Here is a 24,477-nt window from a genome sequence, read left to right on the forward strand (position 1 = left end):
GAATCTATACCCATCAAAGGTTTTTTTAAATGCATTACTTGACAACAAATAAGCTCCTAAGAAAGCTACCCACTTTTGGCAGAACATAGATGTAAGTCACTTGACTCCAGTTTCCTGCACAGTGCACAGCACTGGAGATGTTCATTGGTCCCAAATCACTCTGAAAGTTATCAGTGGGCTGTTTAACTGCTGCATCTGTCCTTTATGTATGGCTGTCATATCATCAAACTACAAAAAGTAATGACCGTTCCCAAATTAAGGCCTTCATATCACTCTGGAGAGCATCCTGCTGTGCAATAGTATACCACAAACTAAATAAACAAAAATGCAAAGTGCAAAAGTATCAGGTAAAGGAACCTGTTGTCAGTCAACTAAACTATGCGTATTAAAACTGCAAACTTTTACACCAGCTTAATAAATATGTGAAACATGCCAATCAATAGAATTATGATAACTCTTAAGCTTACAATCTTTTTAGCCAAATAAATGCATTTGCATACCTGTTTTACTACCCTAAACTATTTTATATTTAATTATGTTGCTCATATAAAAACATGAATAACAGGTGAATCAAGCATTTTGTTTCCAAATAATGACTCAGAATGTCAAATCACCATCATCATAACCCCCCCCCCCTTTCTACATGGGGTCAGGATGTCGCTTCAACTGTTCCCATCTCTCTTGATTTACTGCCACTTTTCTACCTACTTTTGACTGTAATGCTCGACTGTTGCAGGTCTTCTCTCACATAATCCATCAATGTTACCATCTAAATCAGGATCAAATGGTATACCTTGTGGTCAAGGTACAGGGAAATCACCAGGGACAGTTAGCAGAGATGCTCGCTTCCAGAGATGGCTCAATAAGGATTTAGCTTTCGGTAACAACGAACAACCGGCTAAACCAAAGGACTTGAACAATAAGTTACAAGAATTTGAGATAAAAATGGGAAAGGTACGTGGCCTACAGATTAACAATGCATATCTTAATGAATGTTTAAGACTACACAGAGTTCCAAAAGGGCTGAGAACTTACAAATTCCCTAATGGGATTTCTGTAGGTCAGCTGGAACCAAGAATTATTAGCCATTTTCGATTGTCATGGCATGGAACTGTTGCAGTTCATCATTAGAATTAATACCTTGAAAATTAATGTGCTGTTTGATGATATTAATGTACTTAATGATGAGATACAGTCGGATGTGAATTTTATTAGATACGAGGCTAAGTATGATTATGTGTTTGACAAAACTGAAGACCAGGCCAGGGAGAATGTTTTTGGGAAGCAAAGGAAACTTAAAAGGGATGAAATGGAATATAAACAAAAAATGGCCTACCCACTACCTAAAAGTTATTTGGATCCCCCCACTAGTGTGGGAAGGGTGGGGGTCATGGACACAAGCACGGTTTCAGTAGGCTTTGAGGGTGGGGATGAAGTGAATGATGTGGCAATGCAACCATTTTTTAATGAGGAAGAAGTTTTTGAACAGAGTTACCCACCTCTAGGGAGGTCCGAAAGGATCTTTAATAGGAACCAAAACAATCAACAATTTTTTAGGACAGCAGGTCATGCCAAAAGGGCAGAGGCAAAGAGGTCAGAGAAATTACTGGAAGAACAACAGGGGGAACAGATATTGACGTCAGTTGATGGCAATGAACCCATCATTACTTCCTTTGGAGGGAAGATGTTGAGCTATCTGGGTTTCAACATTTTCAACTACACAGACCAAATTATAACTAAGACTCATTTTCCCTTTTTAAGAGGGAAATGAAATTTGTTCCTAATAGGAACTTTGATATCTCTAAGGTTTTAATCGAATTTAAATCGTACATTAGGAAACTGAATTTTAACCTAATTTTTAAGGGCACTACCGTTACTGGTAGGCAAGGAGGTTTCAAGAAGAAAAGTTGGTTTTACCACCCTCCCCCCCACATCCTACCCTGTCTAGTTTTGAGAAGGTTTGCACCAGGGAGATTTATCAGGCCTATAACTCCCAGAAATAATTTATTACAACTTAGACAGGGAGGAAGAAGGGTTATTAAGAATTCTGAGGTCATCTAATAATTTGAGAATCATAAAACCCGATAAGGGGGGAGGGGTTGTTATCATAGAAAAATATGGCTATGTCAATGACATATCGAATATGCTGAACAATACCGATCAGTACAAAGCGGTCTCAGATTCACATTGCCCACAGGCGGATACAACTTTTCTTGGAGGACAGTTTATTGCAAGGGGTAATTAATGAAGAGCTTTACCATTTTTTGATTAATGAAGATCCATACATCCCTATGGTCTTTGGTATTCCCAAGGTACATAAAAGTGTGGAGCATCCTCCATACAGATTGATAGTGGCCACCCACAATAGTTCCATTTATTCCCTGGGTATTTTTGTTGACAGACTTCTGAAGAGCACTATGCGCCCCCTTCCTCATGTCCTAATTGATTCATGCGATTTTTTAAACAAAGATTAAACAGGAATATTTTGGTATAACAGGTTTTTCTACTACTGATGTTGTGGACTTGTTTAATTCTATACCCCATGACTTAGGACTGGAACTTTTCCTTGAGGCCCTTTGTGATCATACTAGCTTGGTTGGAGGGCTTATCCATTTTGTTGTGGAAGCAATGCAAGTTATTTTAAAAAAACAACTACATAACCTTTGAGGATGAGTACTTTAGACAACAGAAAGGAGTGGCTATGGGGTCAAGTAGTGCCCCCATTTTTGCCAGCTTAGCCATGGTATCCTGGGAGAAGAGGTTTGTTTTCAATTCTGGGTTTGAGATGGAATGAATTGTATACCTCCGGTACATGGATGATATATTTTTCTATGGAAAGGGGCTGAGTCTGTGGTGAACAGCTTTTTTGATTACACCAATCAGGTGTGCACCTATTTCAGGTTCACTCATCATTTTTCTAGAGACAGTATTGATTACTTGGAAGTTATGATTTCTAAAAATTTAGTTTTGGAGCAATTTACGTCCAAAGTATTTCGCAAACCCACATACTCCAATAGTTTTCTGGCTTTTGATAGTAAACATCCCATTTACACAAAGAAAAATTTGGTGAGATGACAAATGATGAGAGGGGTTAGAATCTGTTCAACACTGACGGATTACAAAGCTGAATTGGGTAACCTGAGACAAATGTTTTTGGACAAGGGGTTACCCAATGGACTTGGTTCAGACTTTAGCCAGGGAGGTTTTGGAAGAATGGGGTGGAGGGAGTTTACACCCCTATTGGGTAGTGCGAAGTCTATTAAGGAGTTCAAATCGAAACAGGATGGTAATTTTTCCAATGCCATGGTCACACATTTTGGCCCCTTGGGACAGACTGTATGGAAAATTGTATCCAAAAACTGGGTTATTATGGAAGGGAACAGTGAGGTGTTCAACGTTGTGGGTGCATCACCTTTTTTTTTGTACACAAAGTAGCGACCAGTATTAAGTACTACTTGGAACACCCCTTATCCCAGGATGATAGAGGTAAAGGGACCAGGAAATGTGGATTATGTAGATATTGCTCATTTATTTTAGAGGAAGCATCTTTGATGGTAGGTGAATTTAGGACTAGGTTGCATTTAGTTCATGGCAACTGTGGTAGCAAGGGATTGGTTTACTTGTGTGTTTGTCAAGGATGCCAAGGGTTTTAAGTTGGCAAAACTGAGAGGGCATTACGTAAACGTATTCACGAACATCTATACGCCATTGAAAATAAAAACATGAACTCCTTTTTTAAACACACACTGACATGTCCTGGGCAGGTTAAGTTTAAGTCTGGGATTTTAGAAATTGTTGCTAAGGATTCCCGAGGAGGGGAGTGGGGTAACAGAATTTGTAGCAGTGAAGTTAAATAGCAACTGAAGTTGGGAGCCACTTATTCACCAGGTATAAATGAACATTTTTCCCTGGTACCAGTTTTGAAAGAGGCAGCCTCAAACTTATGTAAAATGCGTTAATATCTGATAGGACAGTTCACTGGCCAGTGTTTTATTCATGTACTTTTTTACAAGTGTAATGCAACACATTGTTTTTAACAATTTTTTATTTACAGTTATTTTTTGTAAGTGTATTTTTTATATGTAATTCAGGGGTTAAAAATGTTTTTGCAACTTTAATGGGGTGATTACCAATTAAGTTAATTGACAGTTAATGAGTAAAGGTATTTCAGGAGTCACAATGGTGAAGCACTAGGTTTGATAAAGTCCAGGATTTACGTGGACGAAAGCGCTTACCACTTTGACTACTGCATTTGGGAGATTGGATTATCATATATTTACTGGCTTTTACATCTTATTTTATTGGTCTTCTTCATGGAATAAACATTTTGTCTGTTATCTCCAGCACTGGAAATCTTAATTAAACAAGTTGGTGAGGCAGTGTGGACTAAGGTAGAATTGGATTTTACTTTATCTGTAATCAGTTTTATCACATGTGCTTTCAGTTTTGCATTCCATTTCGCTATAATTTGCTGACATTCTTGTTCAGAGTCTGCATGTAATGCCACATCATCTGCTTGCAACAGTTTGGTGATCTATTCCCTCTGACCAATTTGCTAATATAGTCCATCAACAGTGCAAACAGCAGTGGACTCGGATTAGAATCATAACAATGTCACAGTTGGCACACATTTCCAGGAATGACTCAATGCATAACTCAAACCCCTACAACATATTTGTACACCCAGCAGCTATGCTAAAGTTAATGCCATAATAGCTACAGCATTGTAATACACTAGATTAGATTGTGGGTCACTATCAGATGTTGCATGTTAGTTTTCTAACCAAGCAGAAATCAATGGAACAAATACTTACTGGATAATGCTTGAGTCTGCATATTTTTGCTGGTTGCAGGCAATCTATATCAAGGCTGCACAACAAAGAGTTTCTAAAACAGCATTCATTTGATGGCTATATGTATCAGAGGCCTTGCATCTAGGAACTTTGAAGCAAGACCACTGTGTTGCATGGAACCAACTAAAATAGTCATACTGTTTACCAGTAAAAAATCTGAATGCCCTGCAAAATTCTACAAATAGTAGTTGCTGATGCTTTCTTCTCTGGTAATGTGGGTCTCCTGACTGAGATTCTGGATATAGCTATAGCTACACACACACACAAACGTGTTGCCCTCATCTGTAGACCTCCAGAGCACACTGTCTTAATTTCCAAGTGCTACTGAGTGTGTTATCAAATCAGTATTCCAACCTGAATTAGAAAATTTCCAGTACTGTCTTGATAAAACATAACTAAATCACTTAAGATAACTTTGGAGCCATTCTTTGCACACTGCCATCTGAAAGAAGAATTATGCAAAATCAGTCTGGAAAATACCTGATAAAAACTAGAGATTGTTATTGTATTTATCTGATAGCCATGGAAATTAACTTTTTCTTCACATATCTCTTACAGCCATAATTCATGCCACAGTAGCAAATGTAAAAACAGCAAATCCACTACCCTGTCTTTGGGAGGTGAAAAGACAGAGTACATAAGGAAAACAGGCACGCAAAGGGATAACATGCATACTTCACAAAGACAGTAACAAGCAGTCAGTAAAGAACACTGGAACAGTGAGACATAAACTTACACCTTGATCCACACTGCTGCCAGCTAAAAGCAATGTTAAAATTTTAAACTGACATTGTTACAAGATCAGAGGGTAACAAGATAAAGAACTACCTTTATATGCAGGACTACAGGAGAACAGTCATGTCTGTCCCAAACTTTTACTGAATTGTATGTCTTGAAGATGATCAGAAGTAACAGACGCCTGGCATAATGGCCACTTTAGGGTTCATGTCACATACTATGCAAGTTCTTGTCCATGGCTGATAAGCATTTAGGACAGAATATTGACATTTGGGTTTATGCTGTATACCTCACAAAATAATCACTACATGCTGAGATTAGTCAAAGAATGAACTGAAAACATTAATTTGTTAGCAAGCAATTAAGGTTTTAAGAAAGGAAGATGACAAGACTAAATAACTTCCACTCAAAAGATATAAAATCCACTTCCTCATTCCAGTATGCTCAGAGAATACTCTGGACTGAAATGATTATTTGCAAATTCAAATTAACCTGTCCTGGAAATTCTGAGCACCATTATTAAGTCATTAGTTCAGCCTTTAGACACATCCCCTTAAATGATCTTGGTTTCTGACAATGGCACTGTGGCCATATAAATTATTGTGCTTTTACTGGGTATCGTCTACTATATTAGTCGGATGTACTCTGTAATATGGGTCTTCTTCTATCTTATTCCTCATATATTGCTTTTTTAAGTATAAAAATGGAAAACTTGCTGCTTGCGTGTCTTGCTGACCAAGACAAAATTAAGTAAATTAAAATGCATTAAGTAATCATGCTTGCTCTATTGTACACTAAACTAAGAATGTGTAATGTTGTCTTTACACAGTATTTAGGACCTCCGACAATAAAAAAGTGAATGTCTCATCCTATTTCAGGTGTGGCTTATATAAAGTACTGATACATAAAATGAGGAAGACCTACATCTGTTTTACTGAGGTTTTACAGTTCTGTAGGTAGACATGATGGAATGCATAGTTCATGGTTTTGCATTTCAAGCCATGTGACTTGGACGATACTACCTAAAAGATTAATAAAGCAACACACCACCCTCCCAGGAACCCTCTGAACTTCTATTGTGGATCTACTTTTGAAGATGCACAAAGCTCATTTAATCTTAAATGGTTTGATAGCATTTTAGTAGTTGTTTCAATACTGTTGAATTTTCTTCTGTATTGCCTACGACAGCAAATACCGTATGATGCAAGCATTCAAAACTCCGTTAAATGATACATTTGTTTGGTCAGGTTTTTGAACTCAACACTGGACAAATACATTTAATTCATTAAGGTAAGGAGTACAGCGAGTAGTGTTGCATCATGCTTACAAAACTTTTTTCGGTTCGATTCTTGGCTGGAATGTCTTCTGTGCTGTGTCTACATGTCATTCCAATATTTACAAAGGATTTCCACAGTTGCTCTGATTTCCTCTTCAAAACATGTAAGAGGTGACTCGTCATTCCTGAAATTGTTTGTTTTTATATCTACATCTACAGTGGATATAAAAAGTGCACACACCCCTGTTAAAAATGCCAGGTTTTTGTGATATAAAAAAATGAGAACACAATAAATCATTTCAAAACTTTTCCCACCTTTAATGTGACCTATAACCTGTACAATTCAATTGAAAAAAACATCTTTTAGGAGAAAACATAAAAAATAAAAAACATACAATAAACTGGTTGCATAAGTATGCACACTCTTAAACTAATACTTTATTGAAGCACCTTTTGATTTAATTACAACATTCAGTTTTCTTTGGTAGACACCTGCCATCAATTAAAGAGACTCTGATTAGCCACAAATAAAGTTCAGCTGCCCTATTAGGATTTTCCAGACATTTACTCAGTTGTCTGCTACAGCAAAAGCCATGATTCGCAGAGAGCTTACAAAGCATCAAAGGGATCTCATTGCTGAAAGGTTATCAGTCAGGAGAAGGGTACAAAAAATTTCTACAGTATTGAATATACCATGGAACACAGTGAAGACAGTCATCAAAAAGTGGAGAAAATATCGGACAACAGTGACGTTGCAAAGAACTGGACATCCATCCAAAGTTGATAAGACAAGACAAAAACTGGTCAGAGAGGCTGCCAAGAGGCCTACAGCAACACTGAAGGAGATGCAGGAATTTCTGGCAAGTACTGGTTGTGTACTACATGTAACAACAATCTCCCATATTTTCCATATTTCTAGACTATGGGGTAGGGTTGCAAGATGGAAGCCTTTTCTTACACAGAAAAACATCCAGGCCCAGCTAAAATTTGCAAAACAATACAACAAGTCTCCCAAAAGCATGTGGGAAAATGTGTTATGGTCTGAAGAGACCAAGGTAGAACTTTTTGGCCACAATTCCAAAAGGTACGTCTGACGCAAAAACACTTTGCATCAACAAAAGAATACCATTCCCACAGGCAAGCATGGTGGTGGCACTATCATGCTTTGGGGTTACTTTTCTTCATCTGAAACTGGGACTTTAGTCAAGGTGGAGGGGAATTATGAACACTTCCAAATACCAGTCACTTTTGGCACAAAACCTTCAGGCATTTGCTAGAAAGCCGAAGATGAAGAGGAATTTCACCTTTCAACATGACAATGACCACAAGCATACATCCAAATCAACAAAAGAATGGCTTTACAAGAAGAAAATTAAGGTTTTGGAATGGCCCGTCCACAGCCCAGACCTAAATCCAATAGAAAATCTGTGGGGTGACCTGAAGAGGGTTGTGCACAAGAGATGCCCTCACAATCTGACAGATTTGGGGCCCTTCTGCAAGGAAGAGTGGGCAAATATTGCCAAGTCAAGGTGTGCCATGCTGATAGACTACTACCCAAGATGACAATGCCGTAATTAAATCAAAGGTTCCTTCAACAAAGTATTAGTTTAAGGGTGTGCGCACTTATGCAACCAGCTTATTGTACATTATTTTTTTTATATTTTTCCCCCAACATATTTGTTTTTTTTCTATTGAATTGTGTAGGTTATAGGTCACATTAAAGGTGGGAAAAGTTTTTAAATGATTTATTGTGGTCTCATTTTTTATATCACAAAATCCTGGCATTTTAACAGGGGTGCGTGCACTTTTTATATCCACTGTATATCTATGTGTGTGTGTGTGTGTGTGTGTGTGTGTGTGTGTGTGTGTGTGTGTGATAGACTGTCACGCTGTGCAGAACAGGTTTAATGCTTTATGCAGCTTAGTTGCCAACCTAAACACATAGGCATCCTTATGCCATGTGAAAGGAGAAATGAGGTTAGTAGACAATACATGGATAAGTTATTTAGGCCTTACTTTATATGTTGTTGTGTTTTTATTTTACTGCATGGTATCTAGAGTATATGAAAATTGCTTTATAAATAAATTTTGATTTGTGACTTTAGTGAGACTTGGCTGTCCTTCTGGGGAAGTACATCATCTCAATCTATGAATTTTGGTCTGGGGATCTAGAAGATGATTAGCCTCCAAAACACAACTATAAGAATGTATTATGAAACAGTGCCAACACCAAACCATTATACTAATCAGGTCACAAGAGTGCCCTGGACACCTGGAAAGGGAAAAGTTGGCTGTGTCATCCCAAACAGTGAAGACATAATTTGTCCTGCTAACTGTCAAAAGCAGGACACCAAGATACATAGCAGCCTGAACATTCAGGTTTTCCCACTGCCCACATGGTGATGCTCTGGTCTCTCCTTAGGAGACCAGAATGAAAATCCTGTCAAAATCATACATCAAAGGAAGGAGCAGGAAACAGAGGCAACTCAGATGTAGGTAATGTTACTGAGTGATGGACCAATGGGTTCTCATATAAAGGAACATCAGAAAAAGCAGGGTGCATCTGAAGAGGATATCCCACATACAGCCAGATCATGGTCAAATAGGGAGCTAGACAGGGTAATTGGCCAGTGCTCCCCCCAGCAGCCATTTCAGTGTCCCAATAATTGTACCCCCCCCATTACTATAAACACTGTTCAAAACTGTCAGTGTGCATACTATTTTTCTTTACCTTTGAAATGAAGACAGGAATGTGGATTTAATTTAAAACTTTTAATTTATCCTTCATTGACCAGGTTAGTACAACTATAATTGTAGCCCAATTTCATTGGAGAACCTTGTTGATATTTACACTACTAGGGGAAATTTGGCCAGGGCATTGGGGAACTACCTACAACTCATTTTGATAGCTCAGGCGGATTTAAAAGATCTCACAGCACCTACCTTCAATGCAGGCAGATGGGGCCTTGGTTTAACATCTCATCTGAAGGATGAAACACTCAGGAGTGCAGCGTATGCACATACAAGCACACACGTGCACATACACACATGCATGCACACACACACACACACACACACACGCACATGTGCACACCCGCACGGACACACACATGCACGCAAACACATACGCACGCAAACAAGCACACACACGTGCACACACGCATGCACACATGCACACACACTCACACCTTAAAATGCTCTGCTGTATCAGTAATCCATCTACATGGTGTGGGAGTAGAAATCAAAACCTTCTACACCAAAAGCAAGTATGCTATCTGTTATGCTACTGACTGCTTTCAAATTTTGTAGCACAAACATTGATGGTAATTTGCTAAGCAAAACAGCTGCACATTGAAAAAAGATTTAGTATGAGCAACAGTAAACTTCTCTTCCTTGAATCTCATATTAACAGAAAATGCAATGAAGCTCACATTCATTAAAAATTCACCAATGTAGTTTTGCACATTTTTTGTGAACCAATAAATGACAAAATTACCCATTTCAGAACATTTCAATCAACTCTGATTACTACATGTACAGTTTGGTAGTTGATGTAATGTATTAAGACTCTTGTCTCTTAGAGACAGGGTTTAAACTTTAATTTACCAACCATAACCAAGACATTTCACATACACACACACACACACACACACACACACACACACACACACACACACACACACACACTCACATGCACACGCACGCACACACATATACTCACATGCACACACATGCACACACACACGCACACACATGCACACACACACGCACGCACACACATGCACACACACATACATGCTTGCACAGGCACGCACACACACACACATGCGCACACACACGCACAGATGCATGCACACATGCACAGATGCATGCACACACGCACAGATGCATGCACACGCACAGATGCATGCACACACACAAGCACGCAAGCATACACACACACAAGCACGCAAGCATACACACACACAAGCACGCAAGCATACACACACACAAGCACACAAGCACACACACACACAAGCACGCAAGCACACACACACACATAGATGCATGCACACACACACATAGATGCATGCACACACACAAGCACGCAAGCACACACACAAGCACGCAAGCACACACACAAGCACGCAAGCACACATACCCGCGTACACACATGCACACACACATGCACGCACACTCACACACACACCTTAAAATGCTCTGCAGTATCAGTAATCCATCTACATGGTGTGGGAGTAGAAATCACAACTTTCTACATCAAAAGCAAGTATGCTATCTGTTGTGCTACTGACTGCTTTCAAATTTTATAGCACAAACATTGATGGCAATTTGCTGAACAAAACAGCTGCACGTTGAAAACAGATTTAGTATGAGCAACAGTAAACTTCTCCTCCTTGAATCTCACATTAATTGAAAATGCAATGAAGCTCAAATTCATTACAAATGCACCAATGTAGTTTTTTTTCCACTAAGCAGTGAAAGAAAATGTACGAACCAATAAATGACAAAATTACCCATTTCAGAACATTTCAATCAACTCTGATCACTGCATGTACAGTTTGGTAGTTGATGCAGAGTATTAAAACTCTTGTCGCCTGTAGTCTAGAGACAGGGTTTAAGCTTTAACCTACCATCCATAACCAAGGCATTTCACACAGACACAGACACAGACACAGACACACACACACACACACACACACACACACACACACACACACACACACACACACTACTTGCTGCTGAAGGAACACTTAAGCACTTCCATAATTCTAAACCAAAGAAGCTGCACTTCGGTTCTCCATTTCCAAAAGCAAAGCAGCAGTTCAGTAGTTCCAGCACTTTTATAAAACAAACCATAACAAGATGTAATGAGCAGCATTTCAGCAGTTATCGGGTTCTAATGCTCATATTAAGCAAAGCATAACAAGAAGGAATGCTCCAATCAAATCTCATGTGTTACTCTGTGTGCATCCTAAAGCAGTAAGAAGCATGCATGCAAACGCAACATGTAGAGAGTGCATCCTTACAGAAGTAGGTAAACAATGTATGAACTTTCTATTCTTATATATTTTTTGTTTTGTTTAATTAAATTAAATGACGGGACTGATCCCTCGTCAGTGGACCCTAGGAAACTGCCTAGGACTCCTAGTGCTGGACCCAGTTCAGATGTCACAGGAAGATGTTCTGGAGCTTTCTGTAGAACACTCATAAGAAACAGCAAGGAAGATGCTTTCAATGTAGATTACAGAAGAAAATGACCTAAAGGAAGATCTGCTTGATTTACTATTGATGGACGGACATACTAAGATAGATGGAAGAAGCAGATTACAGAAAGTAAATAAAACCAAAAATGTTAGAAGATCGGTAAAAGAGAAGAACACAGTAATCAGGACTTTTAAGAGAAATTATCTTGTCATAAGAGAACATGATATACTACTGTGCAGCTAAACTAATTATGGATAAAGTGTTACCATAACAACACAGAGTAACAAAGGAAAAGAAGGAAACAAGGAAGATGCCACCGTGGATGCAATGAGTGGAGAAAGCTGTAAAGCAATTAAGACAAGAAGTATCACTGTCAGAAGAACATAGAAAAAAATAGATAATCAAAAATACTTAAAAATGTGGTAAAAACAACACACAATATTGAAACAGACAATTTATCAGACGTTACTACCAGTAATAAAATTAGAAACATCAGCACAAACAGAAAAGCTTAGAAGGTATAAAGATAAATGTAATGGCAAAGTACAAATAAGCAATTCACTGATGCCCCCACAAGGTTTATACAGAACACTGGGAAACAAAGTAAAAGGAATAGAAACATTACCACAAAAGAAGAAATAAGCAGACTTTGGAGAAGCATTTATGAAGACATATTGAACAAAGCAAAAATGCTGATTGGACAGAAGAATTAAAAGAAACGGTAAGAAACTCTAATGAAGAGGATGTGAACTGGGATGAAGTAATGGCCAGAAAAATCGAGACAAAATTAAGAAAAAGTTCCTAACTGAAAAACTCCAAGCCCAGATGCAGTACCCAACTTCTGGCTAAATGTATTCACGTGTTTACACAAAACTTTAACCCAGAGTAAGAATTACTTATATGTACATCCCAAACAGACACCAATCTGCTTAACAACAGGAAAAACGATACTCATCCCTAAGAACCTGCAAGTCATCTTAAGAACTACAAACCAATAACTTGCCTTCCAACAATATACAAATTATTCACTTGAATTGATGCAAACAGAGTTTACAGTCATTTAAACAAAAATTAATTGATGGCACTGGAACAAAAAAGGTGACAAAAGAAAGTCATATGGAATAAAGGACCATTTGCTACTAAATAAAGCCATAAGGGAGAGTTGTTAAAAGGGGGTATAATCTAAGAATGCCATGGATAGATTATAAAAAAGCATCTGACAGCATCCCACATTCATGGAAAAGAAACACTTACAGGTATAAGGTCTACATTGATCAGTTACATTGCAGTGACCATGAAACAATGGCAAACCACTTTTCAGTTGAGTCATGGCAAAGGGCAAATTATTACCCCAGGGATAAAAATTAAAAGGTGAATATTCTGGGGTGATCATTTGTCACAGCTGCTGTTTTGTTCTGCCCTTAACCCATTAAGTTGTTTACTTAACACATTAGGTCTTGGTTTCAGTTTGGCTATCAGAAATCAACCTTGTTTAAAAACTTTTCATCTACTTTTTCTGGTTGACTTAAAACTGCATAATTCATCAGATGAGGAATTGGTAGCACAACTACAATTGAATAAAACTTTATCAGATAATATACAAAGCCATTTGGTCTTAATAAATGTGCAAATGTGACATTTAACAAAGGAAAATTGCAACACCAAGAAACGATCAACCTGATGCAGGAATGTAATAAAAAAGAACTTGAGAACGAGGCAGTGTATAAATATGTGGGAACAGATGAAGGGTCAGCAATATAACATAAACAAATGAGAATAAAACTCAGTAGGGAATACTGTGGAAGACTAAAACTAATATTAAAAATTTCCTTGATATCTATAATAAATTCTAAGCTACAAATAAATTTGCACTTCCTGTTCTTACTTACAGTTTTGGATGACTGATTAGCCCCAAAAAGTACTGGATCATTTGAACAAGAAAACAAGGCAAATGCTTCATGCTTATCAGGTGATATATATATATATAAACATCACTGTATACTAAGATTAGATATTTCTCACTCTGAAGGAGGTATGAGCCTCCTCAAACTTGATTACATATATAGATCTGGTATTGTGGGACTTTATACATATCTGCTAACCTCAGATACAAACTCAGTGAAAGTTTTAAAACATGAGGAGTATAAATCTAATCTGACAAACATCTTTGTTTAGTTTAGCCAAAGTATTTTGGTATCAAGTGAGAAAGGAAATCAAACCAGAAGTAGATAAAAATCAGACAGCAACCAAATGTGCCAAAAACAAAAGAAAGAATATAAGGAAAATGGGAAGAAAGGAAATGTGGAAAATTCATAAATATAGTTTCAAGTACGGAGATCTCCTGGAACAACCTCAAGATGACAAAGATTTGATGCAGGAATGGTTAAGGAGAGTTGAAAGGAATGGTTAAGGAGAGTTGAAAGGGTAATAATGGTGACCCAAGATAGCCGACCAACATAAATGTTGGGCTGCAAAGTCTGTTGAAACGGTAGAAAAATGGACATTTGCAGGTTCTGTACAACAGAACTAGAAACAATCACATATCTTCTTGCTGGGTGTGATGCACCTCTGGCAGATGACCTGTATACTGAAAGGCACAATATTGTGGCAAGACCATTGCACTGAGGATTATGCAAACACTATAATTTAGCAGTAGCTGAGAAGCACTGATATCTTGAACCACACAACATTACAGAGAACAATGAAATTTATATCACATGGGATCATCCTTTACCAACATTTCAAAAGATAGTTGCAAGAAAATCAGATATAGTGGTCTAAAAAAAAAGACAAAAGTACCGTGGATTATTGAACTTGCTACATCCAGTGATTAGTGTCTTACAGAGAGATACACAGTTATAAAATACCAGGATCTGCAAGCAGAAATAACAGCAATGTGGAAGAAAGATACCCAGACAGTTTAAATATTAGTAGGAGCAACAGGTCTTATAAAAAAGAATTTACAGCCATACTTAGATATGGTACCAATACATGTAACCCCTTATGAATTAAAGAAGGAGGCAATTCTGGGTACACTGCGGGTGCTGAGAAGAGCACTCTTAGCTAACATCAAATACTGAAACAATAATAATTTCATAAACTCTTATCATACCCTGACTTAGGAATGGGGTCCATTCTCATTATTATGTTTTAAACTCAAAAGACTTGGAGAAATTAAAAAATAGAAAACCCGCATGACTTGCATGGCAATATATATGTGCCTCCCGGCCTTCACTGTGTGCCTGCAAAACAGCATCCGTATTACTAACCTCCCTTAGAAAGACTGCTATTACCCTACCCCTCACCCCAGTGTATTGTCAGGGTTAAGCACCTTTGGCTAGCTCTGTAGTTACTCATTGCAATTCAAGGTTATTCATTCAGTTACATTTGTTAATCAGGTAAATCCCTAGGCCCAAGAATTGCTTTTCATGTGTAACCAGGGAGCAATGCCTGGTTAATTGACATGCACAGAATCATGCAGCAGACAAATAGAGACCAAGAGACTCAAACACTCATAGCTTTCATTATGTGTGCTAAACTGCTAAACAGTGTTAACATTACAAGCAGAAGTCTCAATGTCACCCTCTCAGGTAAACAATATGCATTTAAGTATAAAAACAAATGTTAGAAAACACAAATTTCAGTGAGTGTGATTTAATTATTTTCTGCGGGTTCTACTTTTGGATTAGTAATGGCCTCTTTACCTTGAAAAGGGACACACTGGGAAAAAAATTACTATCTTGATGGAACAGTTGTCCATTTTTTTTACACTAGTGACATCAGGTAACGCAGATGCTTTAGCTATGATCCTACTGCAGTTTCATAGCTAGGACTCCATCAATACACTGGAAACAATTACACAGCTTTAAATAGTAACACAGGTATCAGTAGGTGGAGTGCCTAAGATTACTGCCTTGTAACTCCAGGGTCCAATATGACTTTTGGTCATTGTCTGGTGTGGACGTTGCATGCACTTTCCATATCTACTGCTTCTCTGGGTTCTCCAGTCTCCTCCCAAAACAGGCTGATGTTATTAGCTCCTCTAAACTGTCCATATGAATAGCATGTACCCTTTCCCTTGTAGCACAGACCATACGTTCAAGGAACTTGTCAGATAATGAATAAATAAATTAAATTTAAAAAAGAAAATAAATGTGTTCATGAGTTATATGATGTATGTTTATTATGGTCTCCAAAATGTCTGCATTAGTACAAGCTCATTCATTAAATTATTCATTCTTCAATTACCCAGTTTATGCATTTAATGTTCACGGAGAGGCCAAGCGCAAGGCTGAAAATAAATAATCCTAGCTGGGATGCAATTCTTCTCTGGGACGCATCTACAGACTCATTCACATACGGAAGCACACATGCTGGCAGTTCGCAGAATCACCAATTCTTCTGCTGGGATATGCTCTTTTAGGTAATATAAGTAAAGAGTGTAATGCCCACAAGCAGGACTTGGATGTCACCCTAATGACCATCATGCTGACTGACATAAAACTAATAAAGGATGAACTTCTTATACTACACAGCTATCTGCATAAACATGAAGTGAAGAACAGAACCAATAAGGCCTGGAGGGAGACTCAATCCATGACAGATTTTTCCCCCCTCAAATTACTTGGAAAAAGAAACACAGAGTTCCATGGAAAACAGTGTTTACTAACATACACATCTGATTTTTGTTTTTCATTTTAGGAAAATCCAAACTCCAGCTCTGCAGTCTGAATTTACAACATTACATCTTTGCTTGAGAGGACATTTTTATGAAGGACAAATGAAGGACAAATCAAGTTTGCATGATAACATTATAGGCTATTCTCATAGTTCTGAACAGTAGGTACAATTGCTTTGCACCTTCTGAAACGCTCCATCATAAAGAGACAGATGTTTTAACAACCTTTGATATGAACGATGAAAAAGATGCAAACATAATAAGTCATCTGCTTTTTTGCAGATATTACCAGATAGTTGATAACAGACAAAAAAATCTGGTATGGTAATAAACATTTCTACTTGTCTTATTTTCCTCACATAATTTTGGAAAAAGAGACAGATTTTGTTTTAAAAACATAGCCAGTCTGAAAAAGTGGGCTTGCTAAATTGGGAAAGGCACTCTAAGTAGAAACGTAGTTCCAGCTAGGACCTAGAACTATTAGTACAAAAAGTTATAAGAAAGATGGAATGTCAAATTGCACAGAACGCATACCTTTCAACTGACCCTGATTTCACCGAATGTCCATGATTCTGTCTCATAATTTTGGTTTGTTCCTCCTAAAGTTTGAGCTTCTCTGGCAATTCAGTGAGGGCTGTAGTCACCAACAATAACAAATATTTGATTTTCGGAATTTACATGTTTCTGAAACAAAAATGTATGCTGGCACCCCCCTCCTTATTTTGGCTTATGCCCCTGATTCTTGAGTTAAAACTTTGAGGCGTATGTAAGGTCGGAGGGCATTCAGAATTGATAGCAACGCTTTCGTGTTTGCAACTTATAGTCTACTTCTAACCAAAGTGGCTATAATCCTCTGTATTACAGTCAGGTTCAGTGGTACCTTAAACAGCAAAGGAAACACACAGTTTGTTGCTTTCTGTATCAGAACTTGAATTCCTGTCAAGTCTGAATTTAAAAAATGGTTTTGACGGCTAAATGAAACCGGTGTTCAGTTCCATTCTTTATTGTTATTGTTATTAAGTAGAGAATAGGGTAGCGGTGTTTCGGCCAATGAAGGGCAAAATGTCACAAAATTCTGGTCCACCAACATTACCTACCTCCGCATGTGCAAGCAGTAACTGCTGCCCCGTCTATAAAGTGCCACAGTGTGTGTGTGTGTGTGTGTGTGTGTGTGTGTGTGTGTTTTGCAGGTTTACGATGTAACTGGTTCCTCCATAGCCATGGAAACGAGCGTCCTTAGTTACAAAACTTCCCGGGAAATAGCAGCTCTTTTGCAAAATGGAAATAACTTTTATTGCAACACTGTTTGTCGTTAACTTTCACCAGTTGCAGGCAACTTTTCAATTATTTAAAAGAGTCCCGGTTGTCGTACAAATGAAAACTGACAAAAATAATTAGTAAAGCAGGTCTCCACTTTTTTTAGAGCCCACTAAACCGTCTAATCTGGCACTTCCTCTTGCCCACGGCATAATGTCTCGCACTCCCATGAGCATCGTTTTGCAAACAACTTATTTTAATGTGAGCACCTCCTGCACGCAACAATTAATCAAATAACTGTTTAAAAAAGCAGCAAAAGGGCATTAGTGGAAAATGGAAATCCAAACAAAATGATCTTTCACATTAGTTAACCATTTTTAATTAAAAATTGCCAACCCAAATATCATATCTGCCAGTACAGCATTTTAGGTTTGACCACGGAATGACTTGTGCTGCAATAACTGAACGCGATTGCGATATCCAAATTGAATATTTTGCTACCAAGTATACTTACGTGATAATTTTTATACCAGTCGTCTACCTTATCGTGCAAGATTTTGAAAGTCTCGTTGTTGCTTAGTCTTCTTAAAGTGTCTGCCATGGTTTAATTACTACAAAACTGCAGTTAGCCTTCTTGTTCTTAGTACCAACTCCCTCTGTCTTTTCATTTGCAAGATGAGAATTGCCAGAAACCACGTTAACACTGTTAGAGGGGATGAGGTGAGTATTTATACACTGAAGGGGTGTAAGACCGTTTTGACGTTGGCTTTGCTCGGATTCCAGGGACGCCACGCCTGCGCGAAACTACGGGTTACTCTCAGTTGTAGCAACCTTATCTTTGCTTTGAGCTGTGTAAATCACTCCTTACGAGGGCGGGAGGGGAGTGCGCACGGACACTGAGGGTCAGATGAAGTTTCTGTTTATGGCTAGTAATTTCCTTATGGTAGTAGGTAGCCACCAAGGACCACATAACCCCAAAGCCGCAAGCACCTTCCAGCGTTCAAAGCTTTGCAAATTGATTGTAACCGCATGACTGCTCGAATGCTTTATCTTTCAATTTAATAGCTCAAAAATTCTGGATAAAACAGAAAATAAAAGGAAGACAAAGTCCCAAAAAAACAGAGACATTTTTAAAATATTATTCCAATTAACTTAAAAGTTAGCAGGGGGAAAAAAATCAGGTTTTGAACCAATAATATTTGCATGTTCTAAACAATAAGAAGTGTGGAACTGGAATGTCTAGCATTATTGGCTGACCCTAATCATCAGTGATTTAGCAGAAAATCTAAAATTTTAGGAGGTACAGGACAAAAATATGAGACTAAATCAGGGGCTTACAAAATTCTGGACAGGTGAGATGTAACTTTATATGTGTCTTAATAAGGATGCCATATTAGCCACACAGTGAAAGACCCCCTCAACCAATCCGGGACTAATTTCAACAGAATCAGGGACACTTTTAAAATATTAGTGCTATTAACATGAAACATTGACAGAATCAGAGCATATGAATTAATACACATTTTCCGAAGTAAAATAAGTCTATAACTATTAATTATTGTCATTATTCATTAAGTGTAATTCACCACCTTTCCTCCAAAGTCACTAGTTTTAGGAGGGATTAAGAGGGACAGAGCTAAAATTCGAGTCAAAATCAGGGACGTCCCTGAAAATCAGGGACAGTTGAGAGGCCCCAACAATGTCAGCACTTCCAATCGAGACAGAGGAAGGCAAACCTGTCTCAGTCCATCCTCAAAGCCTGCTACAGGGGGACCGTCGAGAGCATCCTCTCAAATAACATCATAGTTTGGTATGGGAACTGCAAAGTATCTGACCGCAAGGCTTTCATGATGGTAGTGAGGAGTGTGGAAAAAGTCATTGGTTCTGTGCTCCTTTCCATGGATGATCTGCATGAGACACTGCATGTCTGAATGGCTAGAAAGATAATCAACGATTCCACTCACCCTGCCCATGGCATGTACTTCCACCTTTCCTCAGGCATGCGGTATTGCAGCTTACACTGCAAAACATCTAGCCTGAACAAGGAACTTCTTCCCTCTATCCATAAGGCTGCTGAACTTGAATACCAGGCATGGCAATGAGTAATTAGATCAATATACCACTTGCTATGAAGTATCAGCTATAGTAATCACTCTGGCAAATTGTTTCAAAAACTGGTACAGTTAGCCTAATTTTCTATGTTATTACTTTCTAAATGTGCAATAAGGGGGAGTCACAACACCATACATGTGCAATATGAACATCAGAATATATCATAGTACAACTGATGAAGTGCAATATCTAAGCAATCACAATGTGAAGTCATAGTCTTGCAATACCTACTAGTATAATATTGTCTAATGTCCTCCTGTCCAATTGGGGTAATTTATTGTTTTGTTAATATTTTATTACTGTATGTGCATTATAGGTTCATAGGTTCATAGATTGGTACTAGGCTATCTGCCCAAGGGCATTTATGTGCCTAGCCAGAGTGTGTCTGCTTTTGCCGCCCCTTTGATTAATTAACTGATCCTCTGTCAAGCAGAGCCAATGAAGTGATCCCAGGGGTGTATTTTCTGTTACCCAGCCACTCGTCAAGGTTTCTCTTGAAGAGTGTTAGTGAGGGGCTCTGCCTAATGTAGTTTGGAATTTTGTTCCAAAGCATGGGGAGTCTCTGTGACAGGAATCTATCCCTCCAGCATGTTCTATTTATTGTTGTGGTGAGGTTTAGCTCACTAGAGCGCGTGGCTCGCAGTGACTTGGATTTCTTTAGGTGGAGCATGTCCATCAATTCTGAGTTGGACATGGCTTTGTAAGTCAGGCAGAGATCACCTCTGAGTAAGCGATATGCCACTGAGTACAGCCAGAGTTTGTTTCAGTAGGGTTGCATAAGACATATGTTTGAGGCCAGTAATCCTCTTGGTGAGGTACTTTTGTGGTCTTTCCAGCTATTGGAAGTGTCTTGTGAGATACATCCGAAATGGGGCATTGTACTCTATGATGGGTCCAATGAGTGACAAGTAGAGGGGCACTATAACCTCTTTATTGCTAGATGCAAACCCTTTATTAATTAGATGGGCCACATAGAAGGATTTCCTAACTACTTTGGCAATATGATTGTCAAAGGAGAGATTACTATCTACCTGGGTCCCCAGATCTCTTATTACCTCTTCTGTATTAAGGGGGCTGCCACCTATGTGGTAATTCATGGGTGTTTTGTTTTTCCCAAATGGGATGACTATGCATTTTATGGCATTTAGCTTGAGGCCATGACTTTGACACTAGGTGTCCATCTCAGTAAGGCCCTTTTGGAGGATGTCCGTGTCGGCCAGAGAGTCAATTATAGCTCCCAGTTTGCAGTCATTGGTGAATTTGGTTAGCCATAGTCCTCCTGTGTTTGCCTGTACTTCTGAAAATATATGCAGAACAGTAGGGGTCCCAGGACCGAGCCTTCTGGGACACCACTTGTGACTGGTTTAGAGTTGGACCTGGAGCCCACTATTCTTACCGTGTGAGTTCTGTAAGCCAGTTGGCAACCCATCTCGTGATGTAGGGGTTTATGTTCAGGCTGGTGAGTTTTTCTGTAATACCCGAGTGGGGAATGGTGTCAAAAGCCTTGACGAGGTCAAGGTAGGCTGTGTGAATCACCTTTCCCTCGTCTATGGCCTTGGTGACTGTCTTGAAGAAGTCAACCAGGTTTAGTAGGCATGATCTACCTTAACAAAGCCAAACTGGGTCAGGTCAAGTGTTTGGAGGTTCCCAATGTCTTTGTAAATGAGTTCCGTGATGATGCGCTACATAGCCTTGCAGACCAGGCTAGTCAGGCTTATGGGGCGATAGTTACCAAGGCCAGTTTTGGCACCTCCTTTGTGGAGAGGAATAACCGATGCTGTGCACCATTCTATGGGCACGTAGCCTGTGGAGAGGCTGAGGTTGAACAGCGTGTTTAGGTGGAGGGTTAGTTCGTTCTGTAGTTCATGCAAAACGCAGCCTGGGACACCATCTGGTCCCACTGATGCTGTGTTTTTCGCTTTTGAAAGGGCTGTTTTCACCTGTGTGTCTGTGATTTTTGGGACACTACACTTTTCCGGTATTGTTGTGGGCCCTTTTGGAGGTGAGAGGGGGGTGAAGTTTGCACTGAATCTATCTGCCAGGATGTTGGCAATATCAGTAGGTTCAGTATATTTTGTGCTATTTTGCACTAGTTCAGTGCATATCTGCGAGTTGCCACTTAGAGTCTTAATATAGCTAAAGAATGCTTTGTGGTTATCTTTTGAATCCTTTGCTATTTGTCTTTCAAAGTTAGCCTTGGATGATTTTATGAGGGACCTTAGTTTCTTACTGATACTAATCAGGGATGTCTTTCCTTCTTGGGATTTGCTTTTTTTCTGAACAAGTTTCCTCCTTCTATTGTATAGCCTGTTTATGGCAGGGGTCCACCAAACTGGTTTCCTTCTTTTAGAGGAGTGAGTCTTGGTTTTGCCAGGGATGGCACGATCCATGCATCCTTGTAGGTGCTCATAGAGTGCATTTGTAAAGGCTTCTGCATCTTGGGCAGTGTTATCCTTTAGCGTGGGGGCTGTGAAACTTACCACCTCTGTCTTAAGTAAGGTGAAATTTGCTTTAGAAAAGTTTTTTACTGTGGTTTCCTTAGTTGGGTGTTTTGGTGGGGTGTGGACATCCAGATGATTAGTTTATGGTCTGATCTAACCAGTGATGGGTTGACCTCCGGTGTGGAACACCTGTCGCCCATGTTGGTGATGACCAGGTCCAATATGTTTTCACCTCTGGTAAGGGTGTTTACCAGCTGATCCAGGGCATTTGAGTTGATGAATTCTAGGAAGTGCTGGGCCTGAGAGTTTCTACTCAAGTAGTTTTCCCAGTGAATGGTAGGGTAATTGAAATCACCCAATATCAGGGTGTTTGGTAGGACTTTCATGTTTTCCACTGTCTCCAGAAAGGTGGAGTGGTGGTCCTGGGTCATGGAGGGTGATCTGTAGCAGGCCACAATTTGCATTGCCGATTTGCCTGATGTTAGTTGTACATGGATGATCTCAGATGTATCATGGTGCGCCACTAACCTGGAGGTGTAGGTATCCTTGATGAATATGGATACACCCCCTCCTTTTGTGTTTTGGTCCGTGTTCTGTGGCCAAAACATGTGGTATGAGTTGTAGCTCTGTACCCTGAACCAGGTTTCAGTTACTGCACAGATGTCGACATTCTCCATACTGAGGAGTGCTTCGAGCACATGCATTTTGAGATTTAAACTCCTGGCGTTGAGTAGCATAACCCTCAGTTTTTTGTTAATTGTGCTATTTACGGAGGTGGGTTTGACTTTTGATTCTTGCCTAAAAAAGGTACTATGGGGGCAGCAAGAGCCTTGGCCAGTATTCGAAAGCCTAGGGGTGACAGGTGCAAGCCGTCTCTTGCGAAACAACGTGGCTTGTCGAGCATGTCGTCTCAGGCTGACAAACACTGGATCCCCTTTGAATGACACCAGAAGCTTAGCCAATTGTTGAAATTGATCATTTTTTCTTTATACTGAGGTATCATTCTTGGTGAGGGCAGGATGCTACTCAGGGTCAGGGTCATACCAGCCTGGGCTACATAATCAGAGAGCTCTTCCATGTCTCTTTTCATGTAGTCCAGGGAGGTACATCTCAGGTCATTCACACCAACATGAACAATGACAGAGTCATATTTGAACTTGTTCTGGAGGGACCTGAATGCTTGTGTTATGTGGTGGATTCTGGCTCCCGATAAGCAGATAACAGTAACCTTCTGCTTGTCCAGCCTGGTGAGTGGGACGTCAGTGTGCCTGACTATAGAGTCACCTATTACTAGTGTGTTAGGTATGTTATTTCGCCTTAAGGGCTGTGATTGTGCGGCACACTGATTTTGTGTTTTATGTGTTGTATGGTTTGTGACAGGAGGTGCAGGTTGTTTGAGTGTCAGCTTTGGAGGTCTCTGATGCTTTTGCAGGTTTTTATTTAGAGCCTCCGAGTATGATTTTGTGTATTTATGCATATTTTATGCCAGTGCTGTTTTAGTAAGTCTGTGTGCGAATGGAGGTGTGCTGCAAGTGTTAACCTTCTCCTCTTGACTGTCTGTTCTAGTCTTGGGTGGAGACAGCTTTGCTTCCAGTTTGGCTGTATAATTGCATCTCTCACATAGGTTCATAGGTTCATAGGTTCATACTAGGCTATCTGCCCTGGGGCAATTACAAGCCTAGCCTGATTTTGTTTGGCTTATGCCACCCCTTGATTTGAGTATACTGTGCCCTTTTTAAGGTTTAGTTTACTGTGCCTCTGTCTAATAGTGACACGGAAGTGATCCCCAGGACAAACCTACGATCCCCCATCCACTCATCAAGATTCTTCTTGAAGAGATTCAGTGAGGTGCTCTGCCTAACATGAATTGGAATTCTATTCCAGAGCGAAGGGAACCTCTGGGTTATGAATCTGTCC

The 24,477-nt window shown here is 39.3% G+C and overlaps 1 protein-coding gene across 1 annotated transcript in view; it reads right to left on the bottom strand.

Moving 5' to 3' along the window:
- Positions 1-18,747, bottom strand: part of SPATA18 (spermatogenesis associated 18) — a 460,841-nt gene extending 442,094 nt beyond the window's left edge. The window contains exon 1 of the mRNA XM_044055719.1: positions 18,522-18,747. Within this exon, the coding sequence (XP_043911654.1) occupies positions 18,522-18,608 (87 nt within the window). The 5' untranslated portion in view covers positions 18,609-18,747. The remainder of the gene's footprint in view (positions 1-18,521) is intronic.
- Between the last annotated feature and the right edge of the window lie 5,730 nt (positions 18,748-24,477).

Source organism: Protopterus annectens, chromosome 14.part0, assembly GCF_019279795.1.
Source record: "Protopterus annectens isolate FY-2018-M chromosome 14.part0, PAN1.0, whole genome shotgun sequence".
Classification (NCBI taxonomy): Eukaryota; Metazoa; Chordata; order Ceratodontiformes; family Protopteridae; genus Protopterus; species Protopterus annectens.